Source organism: Cebus imitator, unplaced genomic scaffold (assembly GCF_001604975.1).
Source record: "Cebus imitator isolate Cc_AM_T3 unplaced genomic scaffold, Cebus_imitator-1.0 Scaffold194, whole genome shotgun sequence".
Taxonomy (NCBI): domain Eukaryota; kingdom Metazoa; phylum Chordata; class Mammalia; order Primates; family Cebidae; genus Cebus; species Cebus imitator.
The window spans coordinates 232,784-260,137 of record NW_016107509.1 but is presented as its reverse complement, the minus strand read 5'-3'; the positions used below and the strand labels follow the sequence as shown (position 1 = coordinate 260,137).

At 34.5% G+C, this 27,354-nt stretch overlaps 1 protein-coding gene across 3 annotated transcripts in view; it reads left to right on the top strand.

Moving 5' to 3' along the window:
• Nucleotides 1-27,354, top strand: part of GUCY1A2 (guanylate cyclase 1 soluble subunit alpha 2) — a 364,637-nt gene that overhangs the window by 226,679 nt on the left and 110,604 nt on the right. For all 3 annotated transcript variants that reach the window (XM_037745199.1, XM_017547043.2, XM_017547042.2), the window contains exon 6: nt 878-1,021. In XM_037745199.1, the coding sequence (XP_037601127.1) occupies nt 878-1,021 (144 nt within the window). The remainder of the gene's footprint in view (nt 1-877; nt 1,022-27,354) is intronic.

Genomic DNA, 27,354 nt, shown 5'->3' with positions numbered 1-27,354 from the left:
GACCTGACTTCGGTTTTTCGTTTGTTTTTTTTTTGAGATGGAGTCTTGCTCTGTTCCAGGCTGGAGTGCAGTGGTGTGATCTGGGCTCACTGCATCCTCCACCTCCTGGGTTCAAGTGATTCTCCTGACTCAGCCTCCTGAGTAGCTGGACTACAAATGCACCCCCATGGCCAGCTAATTTCTGTATTTTTAGTAGAGATGGGGTTTCAGCATGTTGGCCAGGATGCTCTCGACGTCCTGACCTCATGATCTTCGGTCTCCCAAAGTGCTGGGATTATAGGCATGAGCCGCCATGCCTGGCCCAATACTTGTTTCTTTCATGCATGATATTTGTGAAGATAAAATGGGACAACATACATAAAGTAGTTGACACATGGAGTCTGAATATTTAAGAAACGTTACGCATTACAATTTTTAAGAGTAAGAAAGAACATATGTGACCAAAAATTACAGATACATCTAAAAGTTTGGAACAATTTTCTTCAGATGAAAAAATTGGGGAAAAAATACTTTCCAAAAGACTACTTGGAAATTGGAAGGAGATGAAGGAATGGCTCTGCAAAAGGCGATTATTTGGAAGTGATCTAGGCAAAATACTGACAGTTCTATTTTTGTGGGGGATAATTATTTTATATTTCAGTTGTTCCTAATTTCAGTGATCATCTCTGGTGATAACATTAATGAACAGCCCTGGAGTGAGATGTCAGTATTTGTGGCTGTTTGCAAACTCTGCTGTAATTATACACAGTTGTCTAATTGCTTAATTTATTGATGTTTTGCTGACATGTTTTTCAGCAACATTTGTGATTGCTGATATCTAATCGTTTCTCTTCTGGCTCATTATCATACATTTGCATTTTATTTGTGATTGCTACAGGTGGAAACAATAGGTGATGCCTACTGTGTTGCAGCAGGACTCCACAGAAAAAGCCTCTGCCATGCCAAACCCATTGCTCTGATGGCCTTGAAGATGATGGAACTTTCAGAAGAGGTGCTGACACCTGATGGAAGACCGATTCAGGTAACCCTCCCAACAATCTGGTTTGAGTAGTAAGTGCACCATTAACTGGAGGAGGCAAGTAATTCCATTCCAAGTCCTACTTTTGATAATTTATAGAGCTAGACAAGTTGGGTGCCTAAGGAGGACAAGGGATGACTAGAGAACTCTATAAATCCAGGAAAAGAACAAATGGAATATGGTCCAAGATAGGAAAAGTTTTGTGGAAGGCAAATTACGTGTGGAGGAAAGAAAGAGCTAAAAGATTGGACCCAAGGATTACTGCCAGTGACCAGGTCACCAAATTCAAGCAAGAATGATGGTGAGATTCGGAGTTTTAAAGGTAATCCAAGAAGTAAAACACACAAAAAATGAAGAAAATGGAGGACCTACACAACTTCCTGTAAGTAGTATACAGGTTTTCCTTGTGAAATTTCAGACCTCAGGGTTACTTCCGCAGTTTTTCTTGTGACAGAGTTGAAGGTTGCAGCCTAATAACTGTAAAAACTTTAAAACAGTGGAAAGTCCAGCTCCTGATGTGTTGTACTTTTGGTTCTGGTAGTCTTCTGCAATCTGAGGTTTACCTCTGGGAATGAGTGAGGTCATCTATTTTATTTCTGCTAGAGCCCAATGATGGATCCCAGAAGTGTCATTACTTTGAAACCAGAAATCTTATATTTGGGGAAGTAAACTTGAATTCAGGTCCACCCTTTTATAACAACTCACCATCTAAGAGTTAAGAAAACACATGGGAAAAAAATGGCCAAAAATGTGAGTACCGTTCTAGTTCTGGTATTATAGCAGATTGCGGACCCTGAACAATCTGATTAAAATTATGATAATATTGGGTTAAAGATGTTAAAAATATTTTTTAAAAACTGTTAGGCACTTTGCTGAATGCATAGGCAAGAGACACATGCCAATTATACTATGTGTGTAGATTAAAAAAAAAAACCCTAATTGGTAAATTTAACTTACGAGCCCTGTTATTAGCAATGATAGAGGGAAACTAGGAAGTACTATTCCCCCTAGAAGATGTCAACTTCAATCCTATTTTCAAATAAACTCTGCAGATTTTATGTGTTTTAAAAAATATGGTCCTAGTTTGTGGTTATACTTTTATTTTTTTCTTGATAAGCTGGAAGGTTTAATTTAATGTTTTAAATGATACATATTTATATCTTTTATAATTTGTAAACTTTTGACCCGACTAGTTCACAAAAAAAATCCTTTCCTACTTTTAAGTCAAAATTTTCTAATGATAAATCTATAGTTTTATAGTATGGATTTTTACACTTGACCCGCCTGGAAGATAAAGGTTATTAAAACTGGCAATAACATAGTACTAAAAAAAGTCACACACACAGACACACACACACGAAAACAAAGTACTAGGGGGAAGAACTGGGGGAAATTATAGATAAGAAAGATCTGGAATGTTTTCAGACATCAAGCTTATCATACACAGGATTAAAATCACAATGTTTAACGTAACTATAAGAAATAAAAGAGAAGCTGAAAACTGTCAGAAGTGGACAAGATTTGGAAAAGAACCAGAGAACTTCTAAGCAATCAAGGTAATACTTTAGAAAAAAAGAGAGAACAAAGTGGGTAAGTTTAAAAGAACTTCTTAACTTCATTAAAAGAACTGAAGAAATTATCAGTATTGAAGTTCAGATATTTAAACATGGGGAAATATGAATAAGAGAATATAAAATGTAAAATATGTGGGAGACAGGGCGGAGAGAGTGGAAAGATGTAATATATATTCAACTGAGGTTCCAAATAGAGTGAATGCAAAAAAGATAATTATTTTCAGGAACTATTAAAAGATATCAGTCAGTACCTAGACAGAGTAATTTAAAAGAATTCTGTGAAAGTTAAGCCATAGGAATCCAAAACTAAACCCATCTTAATGAGACTGCAGGGCATCAGAGAAAAAGAGTACTTGATAAATTATAAAAGTGACATCGATCCATCTGAAAAGGACAAGTTATTCAGTAAATGGCTGGGGGACTATTGGCTATTCGTGAGGACAACTAATTGAAATTGGTATTTTACTTTATGAATCTGCATATAAATCAGTTCTCGGTGGGGGGAGGTAAATGTAAAGATTCATATTATAAAACTTTAAATTTGTCATTAGAAAATTTTGACAAGTAGGGAAGGATTTTTTTGTCAACTCCAGGTCAAAAATTTGCAAATCATAAAAGTTTAGAACATTAAAATTAAAACCTTCCTGTTTAGTTAAGAATAACTAAAAAATAACAACCACAAACTAGGAGAATATTTTTTGTAACACATGTAATCAGTAAGTATCTAGTTAACCTTGTCAGTAATCAAATTAATATAAATTTACAATACTGTCATCTAGCATTTCTGTTGACTAGTTTGACACAACTTCGAAAGTCTGACAGTGCCACTGTTGGTGAGAATCTGGAGCAGCAGGAAATCTCACACATAGCTAGTGGAAGTATAAGTGGTACAATTTACTTGGCATTAGATGGTAAAATTTAACTTTTGCATATCCTACAATCCAGCATTTCCTCTCCCGGATGTTTACACATGTAGGAGGGAAGTATTTGGCATGTATGGCAAAAGTCACACACAAGGTTATTCACAGGAATAGTTTTTTTTTTTTTTTTTCTCATTTCAAGTTTTAATCGAAGCTCATATATAAGATTACTTTATTCCTGCATCTTCTCAATTGTTTCTTCCTTGTATTTGCCCTTTTCCTTTCCTACTTAGCGAGATTTGGCTTTCCGTTCAAGGATCTTTTTGCTGTCTTTGTCCAGTTTTAGTCTAGTTATAACCACCTTGCTGGGGTGAATGCCTACGTGGACAGTTGTGCCATTAGCCTTTTCCCGCTGCACCGGTTCAATGTAGATTACCTATTTCTTCCTGTAAACCTGGACTACTTTGCCAATCTGCTGATCGTTATAGTGTCCTTGTACCACCTGAACTTGTACCATCATCCTTTCAGATGGGCATGGATCGCATGTTGTACTTCTGTCTCAGCTCTTTGGAAAGAGGGGAGGACATAATCTTCCTGTGAATGTGGGAAGGTGCATTGAAATGCCTTTTGCGATTCTTGCTTCGGTCGGAAGTCACAAAGGGATTGAACTTCATTTTGGCAGCTCCCGCTTAGGTGATGGCCGAAAAAGGGACAGGAATAGTTTTAATAATAGTCTCTAACTGTACCTAATTCAAATATCCAACAACAGTAGGATAAACTGTGATGTATTTATACCTTGGTATACCATATAGTTGGGAAAATGAATGATCTCGGCTACTGACATCAACATGGATGAATGTCAAAAACATAATCTTGAACAAAAGAATAAAGTCAATAAAGAATGCTATAGTATTAGTCCACTTAACTAAAGTTTAAAACTGGAAGAATTGAAAAAATTCTATTTAGAAATATCTGCATTGATGGAAAAAAGTGTTTAAAAAGGGAGGGAATGTGTAATACAAAATTCAGGCTGGTGCTTATCTCTGAGGGCAAGATGATGGGAAGGAAGAGAATACAATAGGGAAAATCAACATAATATAAAATTTTTTATTCTGTAATATGCACATATATGTTTATATTTGACTATTTAAAAGTGGAAAGAGAGTTTTCTAACCACCTTATCAGTGATGAAAATGGGAAAATATGGAGCATTCAACATAAAAATCTAGTTTAAGTTCCCTCAGGGCATAATTATTGAGTTATTCAAATATACGAATGGTACTCTACCACTGCCAGGAAAACAAACAAAAGGAATAGTGTCTCAGATCTGCTACACACTGCAAATATAGACATTTCAGACTAAACTAATCAGTTCTTAAATGTTCAGGCCTACCAGCTGGGCAGGCTTCTCATTTAGAGGTTGTTTTGGGTGTTGGGTTTTCTTTTATGGAAAATATGTTTGCATTGAATTTAGCATTGTGGTAGCACAGTTAAATTACCAAAGAACAAAACCAAGGAATTGTGTTTTACAGTGTGTTCATCAGTATTTTCATTTGTGTGATACAATATTAGCTCTTTCTTATGAATCAGATAGTCTTATTAAATCAGAAGAGGTAATGTCCACAAAGATTTAATAAGAATGCAGACAGAGAATTCAAAGCAATAAACCCCACCTTAATAATTTTAACTTCATTACTAATTTATAGTATTTTCATGGCTTGGAATTATTTCTTGGCATATTAATTTGATTTTAAATTGCCTGCTAGCTTGGTGCTATGGGAACATTTCCAAACTTATTGAGAGAATCTTTTATTATAAAAATGCTGGGATGTTGTAGTAGAGTTGACATGATAGCTGATTCTTTACATCAAATTATATAAGTTTTTAGGTGATTTAAATTATTAGTTATTAAAATTGTAATTGCACAAAATACAATCCGGTTGAATTTTGAAAAATAAATTGATAATTTTTATATGGTTTTATAACCTTTGAGACATGCTGTAACGATGGGAAACAGGAGCCAAAATTGTCATATACAATTGCTTGGAAGTGGTTGGTAATGCCCTCGACTCACTATTTGTAAAACTGCCTGTATTTCCTTTTTTTAATTTTGAAAATAACCAGGTAATGTAGCATTTTGTTTTTTTCAGTCTATAAATACTCAAGCAAATTATTGTTCTATAAGTACTCTAATGAAACTTAGTGGCTACTTCTACACTGTATCTATAAGGCAGATATAAAAATGGTCTATCTATACAATAAATTCTGAAAACTCAGTTCATGGCGACTTTAATTAGGACTGCTTTTGTAAAGAGTTATTAGAATTTTTTCACACTTGATCAGTATGATATTTCTTCTGCTGGCTGAAAATATGGAAGAATCAGCATTATGACTATTTCCTTTTTGTTCCTCCCAAGGGAGAATCTGATTTTTCTTTTTTTTTCCCCCCCTGAGACACAGGGTCTTGCTCTGTTGTCCAGGCTGGAGTCCAGTGACATGATCACACTTTACTACAGCTTCAGCCTCTTGTGCTCAAGGGATCCTCCCAACACAGTCTCTGGAGTAGCTGGGACCACAGACATGTGGAATCACACATGACTATTTAAAAACATTTTTTTTTTTTTTTTTTTTTTGCTATGGGGGTCTCCCTATGTTGCCCAGGCTGGTCTTGAACTCCTGGCCTCAAGTAATCCTCCTGCCTCAGCTTCCTAAAATGTTGGGATTACAGGCGTAAGCCACCATGCCAGGCCTGAATTTTTAAATATTAAACCATAGAGAACTGAAAAGTAAAATTAGATTTATATTCTTTTTCCCTTGTTTGCACTAGCGATATTGTGAATTCACTAGAAAAATGTATTACTTTGCACTGTTCTTTAATCTTGGGAACCTAATCTTATAAGGTCATTTTGAATAGTTTTTAGTGCTGACTGGCTAACTTATACTAATAGTTTAACCACACTTTTATTAAAATATCCAGATATTTATTACTGCCTATCATTTATTCTGTCTTTTAAAAAAAGCTGTTGATAGAGAAAGGGAAGTTGGGTCAAGGATTAACCAGAGAATGTGCTTAGGGTATATTAAAAAGACAAATAGCATTTTCACGATTTAAGGCTTTTGAAGAATATTGACTGTGTCCAAATGTCTTTTAATTCTGTACTTAATTTAAAAACAATTTTCATTAAATTTTATCTCATAGGCATACAAATTCAAATTTTCTTCATTAGTTCAAAGAACAGTACATTTTATATAATGAGGCAAGTATGGAGACATTTTGAAATAGAGTTAAACAATGTGTAATCATGTTGTAATACTAATGTGTTTAGCAATCTCAATTGCAAATCAGGGAAATGCTATGAGTCTTTTTCTCATAGTGTTTCCCTGATTTGCAATTGAGATTACTAAACACATTAGTATTACTGACTGGTGCAAAAGCGGGAATATTAACATAGAATTTACATGTATTGTAATATATTAAATTATAGCTCCTTAAGCTTCAACTTTTAATGAGCTTACAGGACTTTTTGAGATTATGCAGTAATTATTCTCTAATTAATTTTTAATTTTGAAATAGTTGTTGCTATTTGCAAAGGAAACCTGATGTTATTTTAATATTTGAAGGGATTTGGTTTTTGGAAATATTTCAATATTTAATTAAACCTGTCAGATTACAGTATGAGACAGTATTTAGAAAAATGAAAAACTAATTACAGTCAGCGCTCCATAACCATGAGTTCTGCATCCTCCGATTCAGCCAACTGCAGGTCAAAAATGTAGGTAGGCCAATGATAGTTGCATCTGTATCGAACATGTATAGACTTTTTTTTCTTGTCAGTATTTTCTAATACGGCATAACAACTACTTACTCATTATCTACAACACATTACATATTATAAGTAAATGTACTTTAAAAGTACATATTAAAGTATGTAGGAGAATGTTCACAGGTTATATGCATATACAACACTATTTAATATAAGGGCCGAAAGTCTCTTACATTACTTATAATACCTAGTAAAAAGTAAATACTACATAAATCATTGTAATACCATACCATTTTGTTTGTATTTTTTAATTTTTGAATTGTTATTTATTTGTTTATATTTTTATTTCAATTTTTTTAATGCCATTATTTTCAATCCACACTTAGTTGAACATGCAGATGTGGAACCTGTGAATACAGGGGGTCAACTGTATATGGTAACCTAATTAATTTCTAAGATTCTTTGATAATTATTTATTTATAAAACTCAAATTAGTATTTTTTAATCTCAATGTGTGTATATTTATTTGAAATGTTTTATTTCTAGAGACTATATACATATAAGGAGAAAAGCCTAACAGGTCAGAAAAAACTACATAGGCATTATATAAAATTACTGTTATCAATCCCAGTTATCCTCACTTATCATGTTTATCAATTAGGAGTATTTAATTTTGCTTTTAATCTCCTAGATAATGCATATAGTGACAGTTTTCATAAGTCACTGTTGTGTTGTAGCAATAGTATAGAAAAATACTATATAATATTACTGGTAAAATTTATGACTAGATAGATATATTTTCCATTAGATTCATTCGGCATAGTAAATTTATTGGGAACTGTAAATTTGTTTATGTTTTAAAAAGCATTTAAAGTTTTAATATTTTTGAGTTTACCAACAAAGTTATGAGTCTCTTCTGTAGTTTGCTTTCTTTTAATAATCAACGCCTCATTCTATATACTCTCCTTAGATCTGTTTTCTAACTTGCTAATACTTCCATCAGTTGGTTATAAAATGTATTTATGAAAGTCACCCACTTAAGGCTTAAATGCTGATTATAGCAGCTTATAGTGTTTTACAGTTCCATTTATCTGACAAAATTTTTCATACTGTTTTTATGTATTTTCTTGAATCCATCATCAGTAATGACTGTAAACACTTCTCCTGGTAAGTCCTTCTCTAGAACTCCTGCACTCTATTATATAATCTGCTCTTTCACTTAATTTTTAGTCATATTACTTGTTTCCTGTGCAACTAATTACTATTTTTTTGTTTGAGTGCAGGAGATTGTATGTAAAATATCACAGAAATAATTTAAGACTTAGAATGATTTTTCAGGCAAATGTTAGTTTGCTTCTTGAAAGAGACTAGTAGCTCTAGCATTCAGGGATTAGGGGATCTAAAACTGGGTTTTGGTCTCTGTGAGGACCTGTCTACTTCTGGTTTACCTCCATGTTTTGGTACTACCCTTTTACCTGTGACCATGGTCCCATCTCAAAGTGGGGAAGGCTTTCTAAGGTCTTTCCCCTAGGAATTCTTAGACTCCAGTTTATGTTCCCTTAGCCCTGCCTGTCAAAAATGCTGCTCAGCTTCTCAGCCTTTCCGTTACCTTTTCTGGAGCCAGAATATGCTCACAGGATAAAAGCACCCCAAAGTTTACTGTTCACTTCTCAGGTTTATATTCTGCCATATCTTGATACAATCATTTTTCATTACCTCGTTAGCTGACCAGCATAGGGTAATTCAAATGATATAACCTGTTATTTTCTATATATATATGCTAAGCTTCACAATAATTCTGTGCAGAAAGTATTGCTATTAATTCCATGTTGTAAATAAGTAAAGAAAAAAAGATAGCTAACCAGAGCTCCTAATGAATATACTGTGTATACATTAAATAGAAGCATGCTAAATAAAATTTGTATTGTCATATTTTCCTATTTCCTTGAATAGTCCATTAAAGTTAGACTTTTCATGGCTATAATCTTCAAGAAGTTTAAATGTATATTATACGTCCTATTTTCAAAACCACAATGAGATACCATCTCACGCCAGTTAGAATGGTGATCATTAAAAAGTCAGGAAACAACAGATGCTGGAGAGGATGTGGAGAATTAGAAAAGTTTTTACATTGTTGGTGGGAGTATAAATTAGTTCAACTATGTGGAAGACGGTGTGGTAATTCCTCAAGGATCTAGAACTAGAAATACAATTTGACCCAGGATTCGCATTACTGGCTATATACCCAAAGGATTGTCAATAATTCTACTATAAAGACACATGCACACATATGTTTATTGTAGTACTATTCACAGTAGCAAAAGACTTGGAACCAACCCAAATGATTGACTGGATAAAGAAAACGTGGCACATATACACCATGGAATACTATGCAGTTATAAAAAAGATGAGTTCATGTCCTTTGCAGGGACATGGATAAAGCTGGAAACCATCATTCTCAGCAAACTAACACAGGAACAGAAAACCAAACACCGCATGTTCTCACTCATAAGTGGGAGTTGAACAATGAGAACACATGGACACAGGGAAGGAAACATCACACACTGGGGCCTGTCAGGTGGGGCTTAGGGGAGAAATAGCATTAGGAGAAATACCTAATGTAGAGGAGGGTTGATGGGTGCAGTAAACCACCATAGCACGTGTGTAAACCTATGTAACAAACCTGCACCTTCTGCACAGGTATCTCAGAACTTAAAATATAATTTTAAAAAATAAAATAAAGAAGGAAAAAGTGGAAGTAAGTTCTCTATTTTAAAGTAATTCATTTTTAAATTAGAAAGTAAAAGAGATTCTAGCTGCATGTGGAGGTGGTGGGACATGCCTGTAGTCCCAGATACTCCGGAGGCTGAGGAGGGAAGATGGCTTTACTCCAGGAGTTTGATACCAGCCTAGGCTGGACAACATACCATTACCTTGTCTAAAAAAAATACAGAAATTAAAATCAGTTATGTGGGGAAAAAATGATACTTAAAACTGCAATCAATGGCCAGATTGGGTGGGGGAATCTATTAGTCATGATGGTCTGTTTTTGTTTTTTGTGGGTTTTTTTTTATTTTTTTTGTATTTTCCCCTTGTTTATTGTTTGTTGTGGATTATAATGCAGAAGCTACATATTTAAACATGTTTTATTTACATTATTTCATAGGGTAGTCATTGAATTTAAAGATTAGGTCATATTCTATTTAATTATTTTTATTTATTGAACACATTTATTTGCTTTAATCATAGGATTACCCTTCTGGCATGATGCTATAGTGCTCAACTTTAATAGACAAATCTATTTATTTATTGAGCACATTATTTGTTTTAATTATAGAATTTTTCTTCCGGCATGATGCTATAGTGCTAAACTTTATTAGACTGAGCATCCTTAATGCCTTACAATTCCTCCATAAGATATGAGCATAATGATTTAAAACAATATTGCATCTGCGATGTGTATGTCAATGAGACAGAATTCCACTGCTAGTTTATTTTAGCTTTTATCTGTAATCATGAAAGATTCCAATTTTATATAATCACAGAATTTTAATCATATTTTCAGACTATGAAATAGTTTATCAGGCATACATTTCTAAAAATGGTAGTATTACTGAAAAGTTTTATTATGATATTTGCCAGATTTCCCAAGAAGTCCTTTTGTGAAGATATTTGCATATTTATGCTACCAAAAAAATAGTAATAATGTTAGTGAAAGGAGAAATAAACCCAAGTGATGGAAAAATAAGCTAAGCTGAGTCGCATGAAACTGTGTAGGCAAAGCACAAAATTGCTTAGTTTGATTTTGTGCAGCAGTCTTTTGACTTTCACATTTTTGGAAGAGAAATATATTCTTTAATAGAGACATGGTTTGAGTATTTTATAATGTTAGTCTTTTAAATATTATCACTATGAGGGTAAAGACTTCTAAATAAGTTTTAATCTACTATATGTGTTTTATCCTGCTTCTTGTCTCCAAACAGTGTCCCACTAAGACTACTGATAAAATGTCCACAGAAGAGACTAAAAGTTATATTAGCAAAGGCACTCATTTTGATTTGATTTTTGTGTGGTGTGCTTTAGAAATGTGAAACTTCCAGGCAGCTAGGAAGCTCATGGTTTATCTATCTGAGGTTTATGTAAAGAATAGGAATCTCCATCTGCCAAAATTTTTTTCCCCTAAAGAGACAGCAAGATGTGATTTTATCAACCCATTTAGTAGGAGCCCATTATCTTTACCATATGGTCCTTTTTTGGTGTTTTTGAACAGGTTTTTCATCTTTTACTGGCACTATGTCTCTTTTAAGGCTATATGCATATAGGCCAGCATTAGCAGCCTGACTTACAATATGAAAAATGACATGAAAATAGCAAGATACGATATGTAAGACACAATGTGCTATCTGCATGCTAACCACACTGTTGATTTAGTTAGCTGTTAGGTTTTTGACCTGTTATGGTTTTGAGATCTCATATCTAGTTCCAAATAAAAGTTTAAAAATTATTTCCTCTCTTTATGAGTTTTCTAAAATTACAAAAATAAAATGATACCTGAAAACTAGTATTATAGTAGTTAAAACCACCTGTAATTTACCAACCAATTATAGCCATATTTTACATTTTTATGTATCTTTACAGTCTTTTTATATTAATGTATTCAATACAAATGCATAGAAATAGAAGGTATAGACTTAAAAAGTAGATTCTTTTAAAAATGGAATAAGCTTCATTCAGCTTGGTGATGTCATGACACACAGTATACCACAGATGTGCATGCAGCATAAATATGCAGAAAAAACATGGGTTGACCGTAGGTAGCATCTTTCATTATTATTAATTCACTTTGGTTTTGTATTTTTATGCTCCTACAATTAAATTTTTGAGACACTGGAAGGTAACTCTTTAATCACCTGAGTTGCAAATGTGGTACTAACAGTTCAGTGTCACAAGTGCTTTTCATAGTGTATTAAGCTTTTTGTTGATGCCATGTCAGGCATATAGTAATTGTCTGGGTCACCACTATAATATTCCTTGTTTAGAATGTGGTTTCCTAGCAACTCTTGCCTTTTACTAATGGCTGAATTGATTTCTGCACATTTGTAATGCTTTCTACTGCATCAGAAATTGTCACCTTGTGTGTAAATGTTATAAGACCAAATTTACATGTGGATTCAATTCTACGAAATTATTTTGCCTTATCACTTGCCTTTAATGTGTTTGTTCAGAGGTTAAACCAATCATAAAAAAATGAATTCAGAAAACCTCATTAATTCAGATTCTTTAGGGAAATATGGTAATTTTGACAACAATGTCCAAAATACATGCAAATAGTTCTTAGAGGGGGACCTCCTGAAGTTGAAGAGAGTAATTTTGATGGTCAAATGACCATGTAATCAGAAGGTTGATAGAACACAGGTCCAGAGTATGCATGGGGTGTCTCAGGGGAGAAAGGGCTTACTTTGGAAGCTTGCTATTGCAACTCAAATGAAGCTTGATTCTACACGAATCTGGCTGGAGCCTTGCTGGCAGCGACTTTATTTGTTCAACAAATGTTTTTTGAATGCTTACCATCTTCTAAACAATTGGCTAGGTATTAGGAATGTAAGGGTAAGCAAATCAGATACGTCCCTGATCCCCGCAACAATTACAGTCTATAGAACCGACAACTACAAATAACTAACTTGGTGAGGAAGGAGAAATCATTTTCTCTCAATACTGTTTTCAGCTTAATATCGAGAGGTTTTGGTTAGGCTTTTAGAAATATCTGTCAAAGTCTTTAAATTCTTTGTAGAGCAAATATTTGAGATGTCATTTACATTCAGACCTATATTATTTTGGTGTCTTTTTAGGTTTCATATGTTCTTAGGGAAGTGGGGTTGAAAGGCATTGAAAACCAACTATGTGGTAGTGGTTAGATTGACAGTTTACATATCATCTCACTTAATCTACACAACAACTGTGAAGGGCATATATGCAATTTTTATATATTTAAAAGATCAAAAAATAAGACATCAGGGGTTAAAGTATATATAAGATTATGGAGACAAAAATGCATATTAGACGTCTTCCAGATGTCAGACTTGTGCCACGTCTTTATGCATTTTTTTTATTCCTGACCCCCCCAAAAAACTCTGCAAACTAAGTTTCATTTATCTTATTTTACATTTAAAGAATTTGAGATTTAGAAAGTTTATATAATTTGATCAAGGTTATGTAGCTAGCCAATTGCAAAACTAAATTTGAATCCAGATATATCTTCTTGGAAAAAAGAAAAAAACTTGGCTTTTTTTCATTATAGCAAACTGGCCAATTCATCACCAGAATGCCCAGAGTAGAATGTTATTACTTGAGTACTTCATAATAAGAGTTACCTCTTACCTACTGCTTACTACGCGCTCAGTATTATGCCAAGCCAGAGTGCATGTGTACTCTCTCACATGTCCTCTCCCTCCCTAATATACATACATATACACATATACCTGTATAACTAATTTGTTTACATGTATGGATGAATTAGGCATATTTTCATATTTGTAAAATATGCCTGTACCGTATATACATAAGTATTACCACAGTCATGGACCATGAATTAGATGTTATCTCTATTTATAAATGAGAAAACCAAGACTCAGAATGGTTAAGAGACTTTTTGTCAAATAAGAGTAAATAAATCAATAACACTAAATAAGAGTTGATTCAGAATTAGAATTAAAATCTGTTTGACTTCAAAGTTCATGCTCTTAACCATTATCCTATGCTGCCACTCACAATACAATTAGAATGTATTTAATATAATTTCTGAACTTACGTCTAAGCTAATAACTTTAATCTTCCCTAAAAAGTTAATGCTTGTCCCTTTTCCTTAAGGAAGAAGTGTGAAGACATAATAGCAGTGCAATGTCTTGAAGGCATTCCAACTCAAGGCAAACTCTATTGACTATACCTCTACACAGAGATATTGAAGTCATGAGGATAATTATTTCAACATTTAACAGAAAGAGTTGAAAATTGATAGTTCTATAGAATTTCAAAATCTCTGAAGAAAAAATTAAGTTGGGAATATTGAAATACATACATCTGTAATATTAGCTTTTCATAAAAAAATGGAAGAAATGATTTTCTTTCTGTGGCAACAAATAATCCAAAAACTAGGAAAGCAGAGATTTAAAACCAAACCACATCAGAGACTCCAAAAGGCATATTTACTCTTTTGGACATATTAGTTTCCAGATGGTATCAGTTGATCCTTTTGGATATTAAGTTATCTAACATTTTTTTTCATTTACAATAACGAAAAGGACTGATTCAAAAAGAAAAATGTAGTCAAATAGTTTGATCAGCCAGCCTGTAAGCCTTTACTGAATTTCTCTCATGTGCAAAACTATGTAATTGAGTTGCAGACTGAACTGCATGAGTGCCAAATACTAATCTGCTTTTTTTCTTGGCTCTCAAGTCAAATTCTGTCTACACAATACCCAAACATCTGGTCACTTAAATCTATTCAGTCAAAAATTCAATTGACCGCCCAGATTTTCTGACTCCAGGATTCTATTCAACTTGTTTGCTTTAATTAATTAGTTTATCTGAAAGCTATGTCAAATAGGCAATAGCCTATATTTAGTTATTTCAATAGTACTTGGCATCTTACCTATGAAAAGGTACAGTTATGGAGGGAAGAAAACACAGATTCTATTCCTCCCACCTCCATCAAGCTTTTTTAACAGACTTGGTGTTGTTTTCTGCCTCCTATACTGTTTGCCATCCTTTTTGAGTTGATCTCACCCATCTCTCACTGCCCCGAACTCTCGGACCCCTCAGGCTCCATTGCTGTCTCAATTTTGTAAAAGTGACATCAATTTTCCATGAATTACCTAAGAATAACTTACCAACAAAAATTACGTTGTTATGGATAATGTGGGTAAAACTGTTGATACTGGTTAATTTAGGGGAAAGTGCTTTTTCCATTTTTAGTCTTACAGTTTTATATCTTTTTACACTTTCCAAATATATGTATGAATTACTTTTATTTATGTGTTCACTTTTAGTATCAATAGAAGTTATATGAGAGGTGCCATCATGGACCGTTTTTCTTTTTTAAAGTTTCCTATATTAAAATAACTCATAAATATAATTTCTAAATGACATAAGCACAAATTCTCACTTATGTATTTGGTTCATAGGAAATCATCAGCAGGCAATGCCTAAAATTGCCCAGAATGAAATTTTTTATTGGCTAAAAATTGGTGGGAACATCCAATTTTTTTGACAAAATTACACTGGGAAACATTTGGCAGCCTAATGAGGGTCTGTAGAAATAATGACTATAAGAGAAAACTATACTGGCAAAAATTAAAGTGAGCAAACTACTACTTAAATGAGTCACAAATCATCACTGTAAAATTTCAATGAGAAAAAATTCATGCCAATTAAAATACTTTCAGAGGGACACAACTGGAAATGTAAAATATTAGAATTAATTTAGATAGAAAGTAGATAAAAGAATTAAACTGACTTAATAGCATTTAGTCCAGAAAATAATTTTCTTCATAACAATTCTTCAGCATTAGTAAATTTCTTCATTCAATCTTTGTACTTCTTCGTTTGGGTACAAATGTCTTGAACTATAACTATTTTATTAGCCTGAGGAATTATTTGATGAATTAATAGAAGCTGTATCATGGTTCTAGACATTCATGCTCAATAAACTGAATTAAATGTTGCCAACGGTTGGAGAAAGTAGAGAATTTTATTTAGTTGTTGCGGGAGTGATAGCTGTTATATCTTTGTATGATAATAATTTTTTTCTCTCTGATCCTTAGCTGCACAAGTAAATATTCTTTTATATTTGCAATTTTTTGCCATGGCATTTACCTCATATATAAATAAGTAAATACATTGACTTACGGGTTTTTAATGTTCCCCATTTCTTTTTCTTTTCTTCCTTTTTTTTTTTTTTTGAAACAGAGTTTCGCTCTGTCACCCAGGCTGGAGTACAGTGATATGATCTCATCTCACTGTAACCCCTGCCTCCCAGCTTTAAGCAATTCTCCTGCCTCAGCCTCCTTAGTAGCTGGGACTACAGGCACCCACCACCACACCTGGCTAATTTTTCCTATTTTTAGTAGAGAGATGGGTTTCAATATATTGGCGAGGCTGGTCTTAAACTCCTGACCTTGTGATCTGCCCACCACAGCCTCCCAAAGTACTGGGATTACAGGGGTGAACCACTGTGCCCAGCCTTCCCCCTTTCTTTTATTGTGTTTTCTCATCTTTCTCTTACTCTAAATTACATATTCAGAATGTTGTCCTTTTGAAAAATACTCAACTTATCCCAGGCTCATATTTCACCCCAGCACTCAAAATATAAATTAGTAATTTTGTTACCCAAACTATAATGAAGTAAAGTAGACCTGCCTCATTACACTGGTATTGAGAATACTTATTATGAGGTTATGATATAGTGATTATACTGTGCTGTATGCAGTTCAACATCTTGTGCTATATTAAAATCACTTTACTAGTTGTTTACGTTATTGTAGCATGCTATATTCAAACATTGTTCTGTGTTATTTTTCTTTTCATTTAACTCTATCTTACTTTGTGGTTAAGAAGGCATGCCCAGGGAAGCAAGAGTCAAACCATATTTTAAGAATATACAGTTTATCAGAAATCTAAGCATAAAAAACCATGTCAAAGCTTCCCTTTCAAACTTGATGCTTCAAGGCTGTTTATGCCTTCAAAGATTTGCTCCAAAATTACTAATTCCTATTTTACATTGGGAAAGTTATTAGTGTGTTAAAGTAGATTGATATTTAGACTTAAAAATTATCTTGGGCAAACATATTTCTATCCAGCTGTATGGCATTCTTTTGATGGCCAGTTTATGCCAGATTCTAGAGCCAAATATATTTGCCTGAGGTCTCCAGATGTTTTTTGATTTGCTGCTGGTGTCTGAAAAAGCAGTGCAACTATGACTGTAAATTAAGCCGTTTTGCTTTACTCAACTGGGGCTAAGAGGTCCATCCTTTTCTTATGGTTTAGTTTAGCCAGAAATGGACCAGAGATAATTTACAAAAGGATAATTATATAGTGGCTTAGGAAATTTAGTTGTCAATAACTAAACTTTTTAGGTTTTTAAAAGTTGGAAATTTGAAGATCCACTCTCATTTCATACATGATAAAAAATATATCAAAAAAGTATTTGATCATACTTAAGTTATATAACTAGTTAGCACTAGGATCTGAAGATTTAAAATTCACCAGGGAAGCTAATGAAGAAGATAAGGCAGAAGAAGTAGAAATCATTTTGTAGTTTTTCTTTTTCTGACAACTATTCATCCTGATAGAAGAAATGTCATTTGAAAAGCATGTTTTTGAAGATATTACACAAAAGAGGTGGAAAATTGCACAGATCTGTGGCAGAAGTTCCAATTATCTTGACCTCTTGTCATTTCTCTATTATCAGAGTATTACTATTTTTACTATTCCATTTTTAATCTTTTAAAACTATAAGTTCTTTCCCTAGTCCTGTCTTCCTTCTGCAAGAGCCTCTTATTACAAATATAGGTCAATTAGTCACCTAGAATTTAGCCAAAGTTGACAAATAGATTTTTTCTCTTTTAACTTTTACCATTTTCTATGGGTATTCTAGGCCAGTTATTTGTTAGCTTATAAAAGGAGGAAAACAATAAATGTGTACCTTTATATCCCCACACCTCTTCTGTATTAGCTCTCAGAAAATATGAATTTTTTGAAAATACCAGACTTTTAAAAACAGTGGTGCATCTTTAGGAATATTTATTTTTTAATCATTTCTTCCCTTAACCATCCTCAAGTACGTCAAAAAAATTAGGATAAAACTATTTTACCTACTTTGTCCAAATATCAAATTATAAATACTATTCATTTATTAAAAAGTGAAAATCTATGACTATTATAAAAATGTATGCTCACATAAGTGATAGTTTTAGGTATAATTTCTTGAAGTTCAGTCCACTTTAGAAATTCACATATAGCCATGCCTCCAAACTCATCGTAGCTTAGAATTGTTCCAACTACAGAATCTCCACTCTAAATGTCTTTTCATAGTTAAAATTACTTGTTCTTTTGCCACTTTCTATTCTACCATTCTCACTCATCACTGTGGTGTATAAACCCTTTTACATCCTTACGTTTCCAGTCTATTTGGAGTATATTAGTTTTCTAGGTCTGACATAACAAAGTACCAACAAACTGAGTGACTTAGAACAGCAGAAATTTGTTGTCTGACAGTTCTGGAGGCTAGAATCCTGAGATCAACGTGTTGGCCACACCATGTTTAATTTGAACATACTAGGGAAGGAGCAGTTCCAGGTCTCTCTGCTGTTATTAGATTCTGGTAGTTCCTTGACGCATAATTCCAGACTTTACATGGCATTCTCCCTGTGGGCATGTAGGTGTCTGTGTCCAAATGTAGTCTTCTTCTTTTTTTTGAGACGGAGTTTTGCTCTAGTCACCCAGGTTGGAGTGCAGTTACGCAATCTCGGTTCACTGCAAGCTCCGCATCTAGGGTTCAAGCGATTCTCCCACCTCAGCCTCTCTAGTAGCTGGGATTACAGGCTCCTGCCACCAAGCATCAGCTAATTGTTTGTATTTTTAGTAGAAATGGGGTTTCGCCATGTTGGCCAGGATGGTCTGGAACTCCAGACCTCAGGTGATCTGCCCTCCTCGGCCTACCAAAATGCTGGGATTACAGGTGTGAACCACAGTGCCTGGCCATTTCTCCTTTTTTTATAAGGATACTAGTCATATTGGATTGAAGCAGGGGGTCCACCTTGCTCTGCTATGAACTCATATTAATTTGACTAATTATTATCAGCAATGACCCTATTTCTAATTAAGATTAAATTCTGACATATTGGGGATTAGGAACTCAGCATATGAATTTGATGGAGAGGGCACAATTAAATCCATAATGCCTTCTTTCTTATCTAGAAAAGAAGAATCCCATTATCTCCTATCTCAACATGGCTCCTACCACCCCTCTAATGTTATTCTTCTTTGTCTTCCATCATACAGAGCGACCTAAGTAGAAAATTCTTGCTCTGGAATTAATGGACATTACCGGTAAAAATTATATAATCATGGTAATTAAATACCCATTAAAAATGCATACCTTTTGAACTCAGCTGGGCCCTAAATCTGCAGGGATCTTGTTTCACTATCCCCTAGCTGTGACTGTTGAAAATACTTGTCATTTTTTTAAATAATTTCAACATTTACTCTAGATTATGGGGTACATGTGCATGGTTGTTACATGGATATGTTGTGTGATGCTGAGGTTTGGGATACAAATGATCCCATCACCTAGGTAGTGAGCATAGTCACTGCATTTATCTGTCTTCTAACTTTGCTACCCTTACTCCAAACAGATTCCTCCTTTCCAAATTAAATAAAATGTTAGAAGACATCAATATAAATAATCTCGACATTCTTTCCATATCCCTCCCAACCTTGTTCTTTCTTCAAATATCTTCTCTTCCTTTTATCTCTCCCCTTCAACTGGCCCCAGTGTGTCAAGAAAATTTCCTCTTTAATGCAAAAATGTCATTTTCTTTGAAAGCCTCCCTCTCTAACTGTGCTTTATGCTGCTGCTTTATTATCACACAATAATGGAAAGCCACTCTGTTGACTCTTCATTGTCCATGAAATAAGAGCTAAATTCTACTCATTAAGTACATTTAATGTGTTCTCAAGCTAGTTGTTAAAACCTATATTCTATTGAATAAATCTTTTTCAACCATAATATTATGGCATTAAACATTCCAGATTATTGCCATTCTGTACATTGCTATCTCTTTACCATATTCACCAAGTTTACCTTAGCCATGTTGTTAATTGGTTTGGTATATTTACATTTGGGTTTGTTCGTTATATTTATATTTTGTTTCTTTTCCTATTCTGTCCATCTTTCTTGGCCAGCTCAAATCCTAAGAAGTCATTTCCAACACTCACAATTTCTTTAGTAGCAATTATTTGCTCCTTCCTTAGGAAACTGATAACTTTGTCACAATTTACTGTTGATATTTAACATATGATAACTTGCAAATAAATTGTGTGGTGTAAATTCCTGTGTTGTATTGCTAGGCTGTGATAACTTTCCTGTTTAGGACTATGTCATGTTCATCTTTGTATATCATAGTGCAAGGAATGAATTATTTGTTAATTAAACTGATATACTAATGTAGAACATTACAAAATTCTGCAGCAGAATATGGAAAAATTATATCCTGATATGCCTTCGTTTATTCTTTATTCATTTTTTCATACATTGATTTTACATATAAAATATCTATCAAGACACTACCATGTGCTTGATACAAGGCACTGAATAAACAGTTTTCTAATTTTACAAATCCATTATGGTAGCATTTGGGGAAAGTATTTACTTTATATTTTAAAATAAAAATGTGAAAGTTTACTTTTACATGTAAATTAGAAAATTCTGGAAATGTTTGCATGTGGTCTCTTAAGAACCATAGCTCAGAACCCTGGGATGTAATATAGTGCTATTCATATAGTACTCGGACACATTGAAAACCTGGTCCTGTGTCAAGTCCCATGAAGGGAATCCCTAAGGGACCAGAGAAGAGGATGTTATCTAATGATTTGATGCATGCTAGTAATCACAGGAGAATAAAACTTCAAAATCTTTATAAGCTGGGTTGAAGCAAACTGATCATTTCCATTTCTACTATGCCACATTTACTGCCTTAGCTGGCAAGACTCTAGAAATAGGGCAGATTCTTCCTTTTGATATGTGTACATTTTAATGTCTTAAATATAGAGGACTACTTACAGAATTCAGTGAAGTTACCAAAGGTTGAATAATTAGCATTTCTGCCCTTTACTAGTTATTAGATTTATCACTGTCAACCTTTGCAGTGAAAAGTAGAAAAAATGCAAACTGCATCAACAATTGGGCTAGTCATACATTTTACACAGTGACAATATCCCATTAAAATGGTATTCTTAAAGAGGAGATGTGTGAATTAATATGCAGTGGCACATAGAGATAATTAACCAGGCATCATCATTTTATTTCAGAAGCAGTCATATGATTAAATTTCTGAGCTAAACATTCATCCTTAAAAGTTATACTTTAGCAGAATGACTGACTTTATTTTATAGCTGTCAATTTGATTGACAGGTAGGATCCGTCAAGTGTGTTTCTATTCTTGCAATCCAGGGACACCTTGAAAAGATTTCCCAAGAGAAAAGAAAGAAACAGAAAAAGGTTCAAACAAAGGGACAGTAGAAAATGAAAATCTCTACCCTTTTTCAAAAAGCCCATTAAGCTCATTATTTTCTGAAAGGCAATCCTTCAGCTGCCTTATTAAGAACTTCATTTATGATGAAAATACAGGATTTTTTTTACATCCTCTATGGTGCCAAAACCACTACACTGGAAAAATGCTTTAATTGTGGGATAATTGGTATAAATCAAATATCTTTCTTATTTAGCAACCATTTGTAGTGCTGAATTCGTTTCATTTATAGTAGTGTCATTTTGTATTTTTATGCAGTTTGAATTGATAGTTTTCTAATTGCTGCAAGGACTTACCTTTACTGCATAATAATTTAAAATTTTAGCTTTGTAATAGCTCATGAAATATTCAATATTTTGTTATGTTGTTGTGATGGTTAATATCAGGTGTCAATTTGATTGGACTGAGGGATGCCTAGATGGCTGGTGAAGCATTGTTTCTGGGTGTGTTAGTGAGGGTATTGCCAGAGGAGATTGACATTTGCCTCAGTGAGCTAGGAGAGGAAGACCCACCCTCAATTTGGGCCAGCACTGTCCAATCAGCTGCCAGCATAGTTAGAATAGAGCCCGGGAAGAAGGTGGGATAAGCTGGCTTGCTGAATCTTCTGGCTGTTTTTCTTCTGCCCATTTTGGACACTTGTTTCCACTTCTCTGCCCATGGATACCAGACTCCATGTTCATTGTCTTTCGGAATCGGAGACTTGCGCCAGCGGCTTCCCCAGGGTTCTCAGGACTTCGGCAGCAGACTGAAGGCTGCACTGTCAGCTTTTCTGGTTTTGAGTCTTTTCGACTTGGACTGAGAAATTATAGGCTTCTCTCCCCAACTTGCAGACAGCCTATCATGGGACTTTACCTTGTAATCATGTGATCCAATTGTCCCTAATAACTTCTCTTTTATAGATCCAGTTGGTTCTGTCCCTCTGGAGAACCCTGACTAACACAATCGTATTACTAGACATTTAATGGTAGATGTTTACATGATATTATGGTGTGAGTTCTCAAGAGTCTGAGATAAAGTCTTGGGTGTAGGTAATTTATTTGGAAGGAGATAGGGTCAGGAAAGAGAGTGAAGAGTGAGACAGAGATGGAGGAAAGGGCAATGTATGGGTACGTTTTCAAGATCATGCCCCTGTGAACAGTGTAGACTTGATTCTGCTGGGGATTGCTCCTAACAAGCATAGAGGATACCTCTTGAATTATTTGTCTAGGGAAGAGCAGGCAAGAACATATATCCACTGGTTCTCCTATATTGTTAATGTCCCAAGGACATTAACTCCTTCTCACTTCCAGACTTCATTAACTTACCTCAAGGCAAAAGGTGATCAGTGCAGAACAAGTCTAAAAGTTCTAAGAACAGTCTAGCAGCTCTGGTTGAACTCAGAGGTGGGCCAGAGACTGTGAAGGAGAACAGCAGAAGGATTCCATTAGGCAGAGGGTATGTAGCATGATTGATTCCACAGCCCAAAGGAAAACTTGACACCCAAATAGCACCTAAAACAATAGATATCAAATATTTTGTCATGTGAACAACAAATGCAATTTATGTGTTGCTTAATGATAGGGATATGATCTCAGAAATGCATCATGAAATGACTTAATCATTATGCCAATGTCACAGAGTATACTTAAACCTAGATGGTACAGCCTGCTAAAAACTTAAGCTATCTGGTATATCCTAGAGCTTCTAGGCTACACACCTGTACATCATGTGACTACTGAATACTGTAGGCAATTGTAATAATGGTATTTGTGTATCTAAACAAGAAAGTGTGTAGTGAAAAAATAGCATTATCACCTTAAGCGATTTCCATTCTTTATGTGAGCCCATTTTTGTCCAAAATGTCATTATGTGACACATAGCTGTGTATGATTCTACTGGGCTACAGAGACCAAAATTTATGAAATTATACTCTTACTATGCACAATGGCGTCTGATGTTTTCTATTCTGTACTATGCTGTGTTATTCTGTTCTATTTAATTAAACACTGCTCTTCATAATTCCCTAAAGTAATTTTCAAACCCATGGTTTGGAAAACACTGGCTGAAAAGATAATTAAATTAATTTACCTAAGAAGGTAAGCGATAGCATCTTAAGAACAATGAAAATCATGTAAGCTGGAGCCATATGCAGTGAAATTTTTAGAAATAAAGGTGGTAGCATTAAGGTCAATTAAGAGAGACTAGACTAAATTCTTAAGAAATTAGAAAATAGAGTAGCATGGTTTCATGTACCATGGTTTGGGATTTCATCTGTCAGTGTTTCAGAGTCTACAAATGGGTAAAGAACATCCAGCTCCCTAAGAGAACTAACAGGGAGGCAACACAGAAGGGCTGAAGAATGAGGTGCTGTGTCTCCTTGTTTTACCTCAGCTGCTGTGTTTCCTGCTATCCCATTTCATATACATGTAGTGAGGAGAATTCATGCATATACCCTGTATAAGTTTATGCACATCTACTCAGGCAGCTAGATGCTACTCTGTAGGTAGAGCTGGCTAGTGCCCTATCTCAGGATCTTTTTGCATCTTATGTTTGTTTCAGGTTTATTGTTTTGACAGTTGTCACTTTTAAGCTTATTTTCTCTTTTCATAGGAAAGAGTGTTCAGTCTCCTAAGAGGAGAGCTCCATTATCATAATCACCTTTCAGAAAAGAGAAAATTGCCTATAATTTTTATGCTCTGAAGGTGTATCATCATAATTCAGCCACCCACCTTGCCCTCAAAATCAAATGGATTTTTTTAAAGAACTACTTTATTCTTTCCTATTTCTTCATTTTCTTTAGAGGAAATGAGAGCTTAAGATGGGAAATCCCATCACGTTTCTATGGGCTTTGCTGCCTCTTTCTGCTGTCAGCTGTTGTGTTTAAGGATATCACAGCCACAGGGATCTACAATACAAGCACTGCTGTTGTAAGACTTGTCTCACAAAAGAGTACAGTTTAAAGAGTACGTGAACAAGTAAGGAAACAGTAACCCTCACATCAGCTGTAACTTTTCCATCAGATCCTTCATGCTTACAAGCTCCACGTTTGCTGTTGTGTACAGCTCCTCCTGGAAGCCCGCACCCCTAACCCACCTCAGCCCTCCTATAAATCTGTCTCATGGGAAAGATAACACAGGAGTGTGTGCTCACAGGTTACCTATCAATATCAGTATTTCACAGAATCTCAGTTGTAATTGATTATCTTCCAGTTACTGGAGAATAAAACCCAAAAGGGATGGATAGAGGGAAAAAAATGCAAAAACCCAGAAGGTCATATGCCTTTTGCCTGCTACTGCTGCCTGTGTTTTACAACTGAGTACACAACTGTTTCTAAGAAGCACTATTAGTTTCAGTCCTTAAGTAATGACTGCCTTCTCCTCATTGCAATAGATCCTTCAGTAGAGCAATCTGAAAACTGACCTCATATGAGGTTACTTGGTGTCTTGTAAAATGACAATTTGGTGGTGAAGTAACTTTTGTAAAGTGTTGCCTACTACATGAAGACTTGAAAAGCACATTAGCACTTTAACGACTCTGAAAAGTGTCAAGGTTAAGAAATTTAACTTTTCAAACCCAGAGGTTGTCACATTTATTATTTCTTAAAACACATCTTTTGATTCTTAAAGGACAGTGACTATGTGCACAACTCAGTATGGAAAGCCACGTTTTGTCCAGAGTGCCATTTTGTATCATATGGGTGCCGTTACACTCCTTTTTCTATGATGCTTTGTCCCTCTAAGTTCCCTTGGAATATTCTCCCATCCCTTCAAACAACATAGCTTTCTATGCCAGGTATTTTTTTATTGTACCTCCAGTGTCAACCTCAGTGACATTGGCCATAAACTACAAAATCATGGCTATTTGTATACGCAAATCAAAAATGTCACAGTATTGAGTTTTGATTTTTGTCCCTTGATTCACTTGGTGTCTCAGTGTGATTTTCAGGCCCCAGAGGAGTGAACTCCTTTTCTCCTTTGCTGTTTCCATCCAGCTAGTCCCAGATCAGCGTTAAAGTGGGATGGAGTTGGGTACTGAAAACGTAATGAGCTTCACTTACAGGGAAAAGGAAAACAGAGGATACATCTGTGCATGCTGGTTATTACTTACTTCCCTAAGTATAATCTTTATTCATTTATTCAAATATCATCATCATCCTTTTATTAGTAGTAGTGATGGTAGTTTGTTAAGATTCTACTTTGTCACAAATATTATGTTAGAACATATGTAAATGTTATTTTTTTTAGTCCTTAACAGCAATCCTATAAATTATGTCTTGGCATTGTTCACTTTACAGATAAAATAGGCCATGAAAAATAAAGAGACTTGCTCCAGTCACATGGTAATATATGGCAGAACCAAAAATCAAACTTAGGTCATTTTAGCCAAAGCTTTTCCCCCCGCACTATGAGCTGCTGCTTTCCAGGCTTGATCATCTCTCAGGTGTCAGGCACTGATAGACTCTCCAAATTCCAGTGGCTTTCATGCACAGCTTCTACTTCTCCAGGCAGTGCCTGGCCTTTAGCCAAAGAGAGAATACTTTTAGTTTTGCCCCAGTTTCTTTGCCTTAGTAGTGGGGCTAAAGATGGAAATTAGCCATTTGTTTCTGTAATAGATACTGAAAAGGACCACCAAAATGACTGAAAATGTGCAAGCTTGAAAGCCAAAGCCTACTAAAAGGGAGTATAAACTGCAGAAGTTACATTAGATAGCATCAATTTGCTGGGCTCAAAATATATCCCCCTGGCTGTCATTAGCACCGAATTTTAGTAGGATTTAAGAAATGTTTGAAGAAATCATGGCAAAAGATGAAACATGTTATCCAGATGCAAGACATGACAGAGACCATGAGGGGTCCCATTTGCAAATATAGTTCATTCTGAGAACAGTTGTGTATGCATATTAGGACAGTCATTACATATGGTTAATCATTATTTATGCAATATCTATTGTGTACAGATGGGCTGGTAGTTAAGAAGGAAATATTCTTTAGCTCCTGTTGCCACAGAATAAACACCATGCCAAAAAAGCATTTGAATATTAAAATCTCAATTCACTAAATACTGGTATGTGGAAACAAATGGTAATTAAAATAAATATTTGATAGGATTTTATTGTTTAAAAATGGGAGGCAATTTAATGAGAGTTATAATACACAGTGGTATAATAAAATGGCTAATAAGTTTCACTGTTTTTTTTAAGAAGTGAAGAACCAATTAGACAAAGTACTTCTCAATTATTTTTAAAGAGAAAGACTGTGTGTGTGTGTGTGTGTGTGTGTGTGTGTGCGTGTGTGTGTCTACACATGTCACTACACATTAAAACACTATGGGGATTATTTAGTAAGACCCTTTTAAATATCGATGCCATTAAATAAAAATACAGAAACTAATTAGTTTTCAGTCTAAATGTAGTAATCTAGTCACTGCTAGTTGCACTTACTGTGAATATTTCAAAGGATAAACCATGAAAAATAGTTCAATCCTTCTTTCCTTTTTTCTATACTTTGTTAACTTATGGTAAATTTAACCTGTTTTTCTCTCTTAAATCTAACAATTTTTATTCTTTTCCTTCACAGTTAACAGTGTTTTGGATAGTATTTTTTTTAATGTTATACAAAGTAGTTTACACTCACGAGATTGTTTTAAAAATCAAAATATTTGGGCAGCCGTTTTGGAAATGGCAAAGTAGTAATGCTTAACTGAAGTATGTAGCAGTTTAAGGACAAAGAGAAGTCAATTACTATTCATGTTGACAACGTAAGTAACCCACCAAAACATAATTTTTAATGAGGTACATAATTAGCTGCTTTTATATGGACCATAAAATAAGTTCTGCCCCATCCCCACTCCATAA